This window comes from Nicotiana tabacum, chromosome 8 (assembly GCF_000715075.1).
Source record: "Nicotiana tabacum cultivar K326 chromosome 8, ASM71507v2, whole genome shotgun sequence".
Lineage (NCBI taxonomy): Eukaryota > Viridiplantae > Streptophyta > Magnoliopsida > Solanales > Solanaceae > Nicotiana > Nicotiana tabacum.
This window is the reverse complement of record NC_134087.1, coordinates 125286540-125298968: the sequence shown is the minus strand read 5'-3', so window position 1 is coordinate 125298968 and position 12429 is coordinate 125286540. Positions and strand designations below refer to the sequence as shown.

General features: G+C 34.4%; 1 protein-coding gene across 1 annotated transcript; it reads left to right on the top strand.

The window, feature by feature from the left end:
- Positions 1-4454: 4454 nt before the first annotated feature.
- LOC107779019 (U-box domain-containing protein 33) lies at positions 4455-8552 on the top strand. Its single transcript, XM_016599359.2, has 4 exons — positions 4455-4759; positions 5352-5470; positions 5554-5672; positions 5757-8552. The coding sequence occupies exons 1-4, from the start codon at positions 4564-4566 to the stop codon at positions 5962-5964; spliced, it is 642 nt and encodes a 213-aa protein (XP_016454845.1). The 5' UTR covers positions 4455-4563; the 3' UTR covers positions 5965-8552.
- The last annotated feature ends 3877 nt before the right edge of the window (positions 8553-12429 follow it).

The following is a 12429-nucleotide window of genomic DNA, read 5'->3' as shown; positions in this document are numbered from 1 at the left end:
ATAAAGTAAATTTTTGAGCTTTGAACATCGATTTGGAATTAGATTTGAGCGAAACTAGTATGATTGAACTCGTAATTGAATGGATTGTCGGATTTTATGAGTTTTGTTGGGTTTCGAGGTGCGGGTCGGGGTTGGAATTTTGAGCTTTTGATTAAAGATTCAACATTTATCAACGAGTTTGTTTCCTTTGGCATTATTCGATGTATTAGAGTTGCTTTTGGCTAGTTTCGAGCCGTTCGAAGGTCGGTACATGAGAGATGGTATGTTTGGAGCATTGTTTGGCTTGCTCGGTATTAGATTTGGCTTGTTTGAGGTAAGTAACACTTCTAAACTTTGTGCTAAGGGTATGAAACCCTGAATTACGTGTTATGTGTTTGGTGTTGAGGTGACACGCACATGCTAGGTGACAGGCGTGTGGGCGTGCACCGTGTAAGTTATGACTCCGTTATTTCTGTGGTACATTATAGTTACCTGATCTTATCTATAACTATGAAATCTCTACGTACTAAAGTAACTAAGCTGTCAATCATGCTAGAGATCATATTTAGGCTATATGTTGGTACTGTTGGGCCCCATAGTGGTTGTTTCTTGCTGTTACCGTATTGATTTCATTGAAATTTTGTACTCAATCATATTCATTCATTACATATCATATCTCAGTCTCTTTTGTTATTTATTGATACATCATGTCACCATTTTCGGGCTAGTTTCATGATATTGTGAGCCCGTGAAAGAGAGACTGGAGAGATTGATGACTGAGTGAGGTCGAGAGCCTGAATATGAGTGACATTTATGGGATCGGGCTACACACTGCAGCGGGTTTTACTTATTTATGATAGCGCTTGGGCTGAAGGAGCCCCTTCGAAGTCTGCACACGCACCCAATGAGCTCAGTTGATTATATATATAAATGTGGATCGGGTTGCACGCCGAAACGAGCCTTATGGCTATATTATGTGGATCGGGTTGCACATGCAATGGACCTTATAGCTATATGTGGATCGGATTGTACACCGCAATGTGCCTTATGGCTATATGTGGATCGGGCTGCACGCCGCAGTAGGTATTGTACAGTGCTGAGTGATTGAGTGTGCTGAGTATTGAGCATGATGAGAGAGAATGCGAGACAATGAGATTGAGTACTCTGAGAGTGTGCGTACATGAGTTCATCACTGAGATGCATTGTATTTGACATGCGTACTTGAGATATATGCATAGAGATGCATTTCCTTCTGCTACCCGATTTTGGTGACATTCATGATTTTACCTGTATCTTGACATGTAAGCATAGAGATGTACTTTCCTCATGCTATCTGAAAATGAAACATCTTATTTATTGTTGAAAAGATTTTTGGAAAAATCACAGTTTTCAAGCTTACTCATATATTTTTTTGGCAATTTCGGTAAAAAATTTGAATTTTCACTGAGATACTTGAAAGCATGCCTATTTTCTGGAACTATGAACGAGCTGAGCATTCTATTTCTGAGATACTTCTTTTATTACTTGCACTATGTTGTTATGAACTGTTGTTGGCTATTGGTGTCAAACCCGAACTTTGTTCCAGCTCGTCACTACTTTCAACCTAAGGTTAGGTTTGTTACTTATCGAGTACATGGGGTCGGTTGTACTCATACTATACTTCTGCACCTTGCATTCAGATGTTGGATGCTAATGTTGTTGCGTATGCCGGGAGCTGGAGCGGAAGTCATACCTACGTTCCAGTCCCATCTGCCTCTTGTTCATGGTAGCTTTAGAATATATAAATCTGTTTATGTACTTCTCGAACAGATGATGTATTCATTTCATACTAGCTTTGTAAATTCTAATCTTAAAAGCTCATGATTTGTACTACCAGCCCTTAGGAAGATTCTTGTATTAAACACTTGTATTATCATTTCTTTTCTTAATAAGTCTTATTAAATTGAATAGTTGTTAATTGGCTTACCTAGCGGGTTGGGTTAGGTGTCATCACGACTAGTTGGATTTTGGGTCGTGACAAGTTGGTATCAGAGCTCTAGATTCATAGGTTCTACAAGTCATGAGCAGGTGTGACGAAACCAATGTGCATAGGATTTTTCTGCTCGTACTCAGTCAAATTCTAATATAGTTTATGATATCGTCCCACAGAGATTGGTTAACCTAGGCTACAGATTTTTAATATTTTTACTACTATTTGAGAGAACCAAATTGATGAAAGATGAGTTTTAAAACTTGTTAATTAATTAAAGCAAAACAAACAATTTTCGAAAGATTTATAATTTAAAAAGAGTTGGGAATCGTTGAATTCACTTGATAATATTATTACAATAAAATCTCAATTTATACATGTATTTCTCTAAAGAATAATTGCTTATTGCTAATACAATTATATTTGTTCACTAAGAAAAAGTCAATTAATAGCACTCTGTGAGGTTATGTAATTAATTGAGTTAAAACTAGTGACGATCAAACCGAAATATTTTCTTGCTTGAATTGTGCTAAAAGGTAGTAAAAACTTCGGGAGAATATTTTTACTAAAAATCAGTAATCTTGCCTACAACAATTCTTCCGTGAGAATTAAAACTGAGATAAACAAGATTATAGATTTGAAATAAGAGTTTTACGAAAAATTATTCTCACTCTACTATTTTATTCATTGGTTATTATATATTAATTTTGCTCCGTGAGAATTACAAAATTAATATAAGAATAACTTAAATAAAATATACATAAGTGATAATAATGATTAATTAGAAACTATTATTTCAGCACAGTATGAATTATATAATAAAAATTTCAAGCCAAGGATGTATTAAAACTGAAATAATATTATAAAAATATTTTATCAAGCTTCATCAACTATCCCAACAAAAGAGATTACTCCATTATGGAGTATTTAAATCTCACAACAAAAAGGAATTCTAGAATATTTCCAATACTCTTAGAAAATCCAAAAACTAATAAGAAGAAAATAAAATAGTTAAAGAAAGAAGTTAAGACCAAAGTTTAGATAAAAGTAGTTCTTCCTCCGCCTTCCCGATGCCAAATTGCATTCTCTTTATAGATAAATCTTGCAAGCATTAAATGATTAGACGTGTCCAAGGAATGAGTTTGCATGTGTCTGAGGAGTGAGCTTGGACACGTCTGAAGAGTGAGCTTGGATGTGTCCGAGGAGTGAGCTTGGATGTGTCTGAAGACATGAGCTTGGACACGTCCAAGATAGAAGCTTGGATGTGTCTGAACTTCAATTATAGGCTTCTGTTTCCCATCTCAATTCTTGTGCTCCCATAGCAGACTTTCATCGAGCATTTTGTCTTTTCCTTATGTTATTTTTATTCTTTTTTTTTTCTTTTTTTTCTGCAAAAATAGTTAGAAAGAGGCAAAATACTAAATATAAATTTAAGTATATTATTTAAAGTAAAATATTAATAATATATAATAAGTAAATATTTTATATTCATCAAGGTGTCTAGTAGAGTCTTGTGGATCGGTATGATGACGTCCTTACTTATCTTCGAGAGGCTACAGGGCATTTAGGATACAATTCTTATCTTTCTTTTCTTATCGTGCGTCATTGATTCAGCTTGAAGCGTAACTCCTTGAATTCCTTCCATGCATTCGTATGCGCATGTGAGCGCTCGGTATCAGCTCTACATCGGCGGCTCTCACTTGACTCGAAAACTTTTTCAATTGACTGACTTTTTCAATTGCAGGCTCTCAAGGTCATATGTTGAGTAACTCGAAAACTTTTCATTTGCAAAATGAATGGTTTTCACTTGACTGACCTCAACTAGCACTTCGCTGTGGGATCTATTAGATTGGTGACCTGTGTGACAAACACTCTTAGTTCTACATTTATGTGGTACAGGAAGAAGAAAGTACTATAGATAGATGTAAATGAGCAAAAGAAGATGTAAATTTATCACTCAAGACTTGTATAGTCTAGTGGCTTATAGCTAAATTTATTGCTGCATTATCAAAACATCCTCTAATATGGGATCTATCTGGTTTCTAATTAACATTAAGGAGATCTATAGATAGAGGATCCTAAAATCAAGGCTTACTTGTTCCTATTTCATCAGGCAATCTTGCTTAAACAATTTCAAAACTCCCACCACATATTTCTGCATTTTAAGAAAATGTTTTAACTCTTCTAGATGTCTTAAAATCATAGAGTAAGAGAAGGTAAGTGAAAGAGAAAGCCAAAGATTTCTAGCATTAGAAATTGAATTGCACTATCAGAACATCATGTTATGGTCCAAGAAAACTTCCCCACGTGAAAAAAGGTTTATGTCCAAAGAAAAAGACCAGATGCTTCCGTAAAGAATTCCGTCCAAGGGGAGAATACGAGGGCAGTATGCTACTAAGGAGAAATACAAAGTTTCTTTTACTCACAATGTGATAAAATAGAATCAAATTTTTGGTGTCATTGATAGCAACGACCATTCCACACATACTTTAAGTCCGCAATTGTAACCCCCCCCCCCCCCCATTTTGGACTATTGGAAGAGATGAAAACAAAGATGAGGGGCTAGTAAAAGAGAACAACTAGCATCATTATTACAACTTGCTATAATTCAAGATATGTCTGGGGAAATCGAAGAGATTGAAGAAGATACAATAAGCAACAGAGATGCAGCTGAAATTAATGATATTTATGTAGCTGTTGGCAAAAATGACTTGCATGTTCTTCAGTGGGCACTAGATTATGCCATTTGCCCAGAATTTCGCATCTGCCTTGTGCACATTTTTCCTTCCATTAACTACATCCCGATTCCAGGTAACTCTTTAACTTGAACTCGATCAATACTCATCCAAATAGAAATAACAGAAGCACACATATAAAGGATATGTGTGGTTGTTAAGGAATTCAATTTCCTGTCTGTTTCTCCACTCAATATCTTTTTCTTAATTTATTCTTTTTCAGTTTTTTAATTCATCTAGTTTTACCTATATCACAGACAAGATGGTATATCCAGGACAGCACATAAGGGGCATGTCAATTAACTCAAAAAAAGCAGGGAATTCAAGAACATGAAAAGTATATTGAATATACTGGTTCAATTTTCTTGTTTCTTGCTACTACAAGGCGGACCCATGTGTATGGGTGAGGGGTCACCGGACCCCGTAAATTTCGGCCGAAATCCTGTATATATATACACATATATACCTTGTAAATGGTTAATTTAAAGCAATTGGCATCCTGAACATTAAAAGTCTTTAGGGGGCACTGGTTGAACAGAATAATGTGTCCCCGACACGTAAAAATTCTGGGTCCGCCTCTGCGGCTACAAAGAGAGGGGAAAAAAAGAGAGCAAAATGAGACGACTTGCTAATGGACGTTGCTAAGTTGAATTTTGTTTAATATATAGTTGGGAAGTTAAAAAGAAGCCAATTGAGCCAAGAGCAGGTGCAAATCTACATGAATGAAGAAAATAACAAGAGGAAGAATCTCTTGGAGAAATACATCCGCCTATGCAATGATGCCAAAGTGAGTGCAACTAATTGGAAACTCCACACAATTCATAAACACTGTTTCATACTAACATTTCTTGATTTAACTTTGGCTTCTAGGTACCAGTTGATACTATGGTTGTGGAGAGCAATTCAACAGCTAAAGCATTACTTGAGTTAATTCCTATTGTCAACATTACCAGTCTAGTCATTGGATCTAAACAAGCTCTTTCCACAAGGTAAACATACTTCTCCACAACACCTTTTTAAGTTATAGTAGTATCGTTTTTATGCGAAAGATGAAATTGGCCAATCCATTTCAGCCGAGTGAGGAAGGGACAAGGTAAAGGAGAATACGTTAAAAAGAATGCGCCTGAATTCTGTGAGGTTAAAGTAGGTAATTCTGAAGGGAAAGGGAAGAATAATGGCCAAGTGCAGCAGCTAAAAGAAACTTGTAATCCTCCCCCCATTGCAAGACATTCTGAAAGGAATTTCCTTGAATGCATATGCTTCTCGGGGAAGTTCTATTGAAATGTTGTAACCAAAAATGTAAACATTAGTTCAACATGTAGAATCTTGTGCCATGTATTAGAAATTGTGATATGCAACTGAACTTGGTAGTAGACTGATATTTCAGTGTAAGATTCAATATTTTAACACCATATAAATTCATCAAATTCCAATGAAGGGCTGTGACATGAGCGCTGGAAAAATGTAACTAAATGTAGGTACTACTAATAATTTTTTTGGGGTCATTAGATGAACTCATTTTCCACTCCCTTGGTCCAGAAGAAATAACCGATGTTTTTCTTCTCTAAATTTGAATGAGTTTTTTTACATGGTTCTTGTAAAAGGTAAATCTTTTGCATTATGAAAAGAAAAGTTTCTAAGTTGATAGTACTTTTAGTTTATTCTTTTACATATAAATTTAGCGTTTGGGATCTTTACACGAATAGTCGGTCGAAATTATTATTTATTTTTTCTAGTTGGTATACAAACACATATCATATAAAGATTATTCATATATTATATATTCGCCGGCTATTTTTAATTTAAGCGGTTGGGTAGGCACTGTAGACAATAAAATTGCATCAAGAAAATATAATCAAGACCGAAAATAGTGCAACAATTATAGTATTTTATTTCAAATAATTTGAGTGCTACGATCTCTATGAATTCTCTAATTCTTCTTTTCAATAGTAAATAAAAGAGTCTTCGAGCTTAATCTTGAATTTTATTTTATATTAATCCAAGTGCTTGAGGTCTGATCTTGATCTTGACATATTTTTAACTCAAGGGCTTGTACCTTGTTCTTGAATCTTCGTCTTGATCTTTTAATCCTTATAATACTTGAATGCTTGTAAATTCTGCAGCGTTTGATCCACGAGCTCTCTTTTGATTCTTATTATAACTTATGATCCTCTTTCTAAGTTATGAAGACCCATATTTATAGTTGTAGAAGGGAAGAGTTGTGATGAGAACAAACTCTTTTCGACCAATCAGATTGAAGCGTGACAAGGTCACATTTGATTGGCCAGAACATTTCACTTGCACAGGTTGTAACGCAATTTCACTGGCCTTGTAATTGACTTGGCATGCTATGTCATTTTGACACGTGGCATGATCTTATTGGCTCTTCCGTTTGACTTGGCATGCCACGTCATTTGACAAACAGGACCCTTACAGTCAGTTCAGATACCACAATGGAAGTGGAACGAGGTCGCGAGTGTTGTATTTTAGTCGGGCGGGGGAAGCCTTCTTTTTATTTTAAAGGCATATAGTGCGTTCTCGCTTTCAGAGGGAATTCAAGTCAAAATAACTCCCATACCATCTATCATATCAGTCGACTCGATCTGATCCCTAATTCTTAGTAAATTTCTTCCTACTCGGACCCGCTGTTTGTCCGGGTGAGTGATCCTGCCATAATGAGGACACGTGGCAACAAACTGAGCCTCTAAGATAATATGACTTCCTCGGCTAAATAAAGTGGGCTTGTTATTTATAGCCCAATAAAATGGGCTAGCCCAACCCATTTGGACATATTCATTAAATCCATTTATTAGATTTAAATAATTAATCCAATTACATTAGCCCATAATACTTTTTTTGGACTAAAATATATTTAATTTAAGATTAAATCTATATTTCTTATGAATTTAAATTTAATCAAATTTTAATTGCCTACAAGCACTATTTAGGTTAATTCAATTAAAAAGGTACCCAATTTCATGGGAATTTGCATCTATACCCGCTTTTGGGTCACGTTTTAACTTATACCCGCTTTGCAAAAAAAATACAAGCGTACCTACTTTTCGCGTAAACTTCAGGCATACGGGCCTGAAGTAGCAAAGGCAATCACGCAAACTTTAGCATTCTAGTAGACGGGCCTGAAGTTGTTTGTAATTGCTGAACTTAAGCATTCTACTAGCTGAAGTTTTGTTCTCTATTTGCTGAACTTCAGCATGTTTTAGTTGAAGTTTTTCGCGTAAACTTAGTGTTGGCTGAAGTTTTTGTTTGTAATTGCTGAACTTAAGCATTCTACTAGCTGAAATTTTGTTCTCTATTTGTTGAATTTCAGCATGTTTTAGCTGAAGTTTTGTTCTATATTTGTTGAACTTCAGCTGATTTATGGACTATATTTAAAGTCACAAACTCGTTATAGGTCTACTTCCTCAAAGAACCTTTCCCTAAATCTGATGTGATCTTATTAAGTTTGTAGCAGTAGCTTGAAAAATTTCATAAATTGCACCATTTATGTTCATGAAGTAACACTGCAGTTTACATTACTATGTAAACTCTCCCCATCTGATTTCTTATGTTTGAATGAATTGGCAATGAAAACATGGAATTCCAACTCCCAATCTTGTTCCATGTTGGGCACTGCACTGCATTTGAACTGTCGAGTCAGAGACAGTTGGAGAAAGAAAACTTTGGAGGTGATGAAGGTGATTACAGCAGCTATTCTTTCCAGCTTGTTTGGATGGTTGTTACCTATTGTATCGTATTGTATCGTATTGTTACTTTAAATACAATATTTATTTTTATTGTTACTTAAATTTTATTGTATCGTATCGTTAAATCCGTTGTTACGTAACGACGAAATATGCCACTTTATGTAACGATCGATTTGGTGTAGTTGCATCGTTACCTTATCTTTTTCTCTCAATCTCACCCTTCATTGTTATTAAACAATTTTATTTTATTATTTAACCTATCTTTTTATATACTGTATCATAATTTTTCTTTATAATATTGCAAGTTTATTCATCATATTACTGATGCGTGATACCATGAAACGACGATAGAACGACACAATCCATCCAAACATTGTATTCATCAAACGATACATTACTGTACGGTACAATACGACACGTTACATTATGAAACGATATGCAACAACCATCCAAATAAGCTGTTCATGACTCATGTATTTTCTTGTGGAAAAAGATGAGAGTTTCATTTGTGGAAGAGGAAAAGAAAGGAGGAAGAAAAGAGCGCACAGGTAGCAGGAAGAAGGAGGGGCCTCAAGGTGTAAAAATTAGGATATAGGTTAAATAATTTTAAAAATATGAGTATAAGTTAAATGGGGGCGACCAAATAGGGCGCCCCATGCAATTTTTACCAATTTCATAGAAATCAAGCCCAATTGATTTTAAAGATTCAGAAAATTTCTTTTTAATGTATGAGTGTTGTTTGGTCGCCCCATATAATTTTTACCAATTTCATTGAAATCAAGCCCAATTGATTTTAAAGATTCAGAAAATTTCTTTTTAATGTATGAGTGCCTGAATAATGTAAACAATGACACAGTAGTTCTAGTATCGTGATAAAATAAATGAAAATAAAACAATACATAGTAAAGGAAACAATGATTCTTGATTGGAGTTACAACTTACCAATTACAACTTGGGATATCTTAGTAGCTCAATTGTTGACCGCCTGAACTTTCACTTTGCTAGTGAAGTTCGACTTCCCATCATGTAAGCCCCTCCCCCTATATATAATAATTTTTTTAATTAAGAAAATAAGCAATTACAACGTCATACTTCACTAGCGTTTGGATACGGATTTGATTGAAACTTGAAAAAAGAGATTTTTGAAGTTGTATTGAAAAATAATTTTTGAAAGTTGAAGTTGTGTTTGGACACATTTTATTTATAAAAATAAAATTTAAATTTTATGAGTGGAAGAAAATTTTCTGAAAAAAGAGTTTTCTTGCCCTAAATCAGTTTCAGGAATTTAAAATATTTTTTGAAAATATTTTCAAAAACTGATCATATTCCTTGAACCAATAATATTTAAAGGAAAATTAAAAAAAATGGCCAAACATGAGTTCATTACTAGGATGAAAAGCTTTTACCTTAAACGCAATCTTTAGCTTTTCTATTTGTCCATCGTCAATGAAAAAAGTAATATTATAAATCATGAATTCTTCAAAGTGAGCAGCAAGCCCGGTGTATGAGACACTTCGAACAAATTGTCAATGTGTTGTAGCTACTAGTTCAGCGGCGAGGCATGATTTTCAACAAGGAAATGCAACACATACAAAAAATATAAAATAAATAAACATGCGAAAAAGCCAAGAAAATTTAACGTATAATATATGTAATATTATTTGCTGTCCTTTAGTCCCTTACATAGACAGTATAATTTCGGCGAAAAAAGCTGGGCCCCTAGCTACTACTTTGACTTTGTTTTGTGCAATTATGAGACCACAAAACTTTATTTATTTTAGAATAGTTACCTCCTATGGCAAAGACTGATACTTTATTTATTTTAAATAAATACCTTTTTAAAAAATTATATTCTATGATATTCTATGACTATCTTTTAATTTTTGTAGTCAATATCTATTTATGGTTACCTCTTACCCTTAAGCCATAAAATACGCTTTGTATTATTTTTCTCTCATTCTTTCAGATTTTTCTCCATCCTCTCTCTCAACGCTTTTTATGATACCTAACGAGTTCTCTCCTGCTCCGTGAAGGAAATTCAATAGCAAGTTGGTTCCAGAAATTCCTGCCCAGTGAAGCAGGAATTTCGGGTATTGAAGAAAATTGAAGACGGCCCAAATTAGAAAACCGTCTGGGTTTAAGGTTCTGTAATATTTCGAGCGGTGAAACTGAGGATAATAACAGTGAGGAGAGTTCATTAAGATGTTGTGGGATGAGTTAGAAAATGGAGGAGTGTTGTTGTTGGATTGAGTCATAGGTGAACGTGGTCATGAGAAGACCACAACAGAGATGGTGAAAGAGAAGAGAAAATAAATGGGGGCTGCATAGGCTAATGACATCAAATTTGAATAGCCAAACGGGCCCCAAATGCTTGCTCATTTAGATGGAGTCTCTAAAAAGATTTTTAGCCGGGGTATTCATGAAAATCCGAAAATCCGAACCAAACCAAACTGACCAAAAAATCGATACTTTTTGGTTTGGTTTGGTTTTGGTTTTGATATTTAAAAACCGATCAAATTTAGTTTGGTTTTGGTTTTAATTTAAAAAAACCGAACCAAACCGAATATAGGAGTAGCTATTTTAAATTTATTATTACACACACACACACACATATATATATATATATATATATATATATATATATATATATATATATATATATATATATATATATATATATATATACACACACACACGTATACTTTTGTTCAAAGTTTTAAAAATTTTATAGTAAATATTAATCGTTTGCACTTTTAGTACAGTTCTTTACCTTTACATTCTAGTTTAATTGGTATTTTCTTTTGTTAAGTGTAAAAATCTATTTCATGTTAAGAATATTATATTTTTAATTGAGTCCTTAAATTATTCATCACTATTTGATTCAATTATTATCAATATATCTTGGTAAATAATAGATTTCTCAAAGGTCAATTGATTTGATAGTGTTACGTTAAAAATGTGATCGCCAAAATGTGTGTTTGGTAGTGTATGTCTTATATTTAAGAAAAAACTGACAAATAACCGAAAAATCCGAAAAACCGACATAAACCGAATCGAGAAAAAATCGCCTTAATTGGTTTGGTTTGGTTCTAATATTTGAAAAACCGACTTACTTGGTTTGGTTTCTTTTTAAGGAAAAACCGATCCAAACCGAACCATGAACACCCCTAATTTTTAGGGTTAATTGTATTTCAATGTATCTCGCTGTATTTTCATGTATTTTATTGTATTCATTGCCTTTTGTTCTCATTGTATTTCAATTTATCTCGCTGTATTCTACGTATTTTATTGTATTCATTGTCTCACTGTATTCCATGAATGTATTCATATGTTTTTTTTAATTAATATAATTTATGTATTCAGATGTATATATGTATTCAAATGTATCTGCAGTATATATTCATATGTAATTGAGTTAGTTGAGTTATATTAGGAGTCTATTGTGTTAATTGATTCACTTTCCGTTTAAAAACAGCTGAATATACCACGATTTGCGCTATTTACGTTATTGTATTCACAAATACATATCGTGAATACAGTCAAATACAATAATTGTCTAGCTGGAATTAAAGTTGTCTAACAGGTGGGCCGGGCCAGGCTGAGTAGGGAAAATTTTGAACCGTACGGGTTTGGAACCGGGCCGGTTACGGGTTAAGGGTTACCGGGCTTAACGGGTTCGGGTTCATCCGGGTAAAAAATGAACCGTAAGGGTTACGGGTACAAGGGGCCGGGTTAGTGTAATTTTTTAATTTTTTTGTATTTTGTATAAAGGTGTCAAACGGGCCGGGTTGACTTGGCCCGGCCCGACCTATACTGGTTGAAACTCGGACCGGCTTGACCCGGTACTTAGGGGGCCGGGTGGGCTGGGTTTCTGGGGTTAGAGGGTTGATCCGTTCACTTTAATTTATCCGCTTAACCGGACAGGTCAAATTCGGACAACCAAAATTCCTGTAGAACCGATTAACCGGCCCGGACGACCCGACCCGAACCGGTTTAAATGCTAGATTTCAATTTATTTATTTTTTGTTTAATGTTTTAGAGT

What these genes read in the sequence shown, in the direction of transcription:
- LOC107779019 (XM_016599359.2), top strand. Translation starts at nt 4,564, where the DNA reads ATGTCTGGGGAAATCGAAGAGATTGAAGAAGATACAATAAGCAACAGA. An exon ending in GCCTATGCAATGATGCCAAA is followed by an intron (nt 5,471 to 5,553) that starts GTGAGTGCAACT and finishes TTTGGCTTCTAG; the next exon opens with GTACCAGTTGATACTATGGT. An exon ending in AAACAAGCTCTTTCCACAAG is followed by an intron (nt 5,673 to 5,756) that starts GTAAACATACTT and finishes AATCCATTTCAG; the next exon opens with CCGAGTGAGGAAGGGACAAG.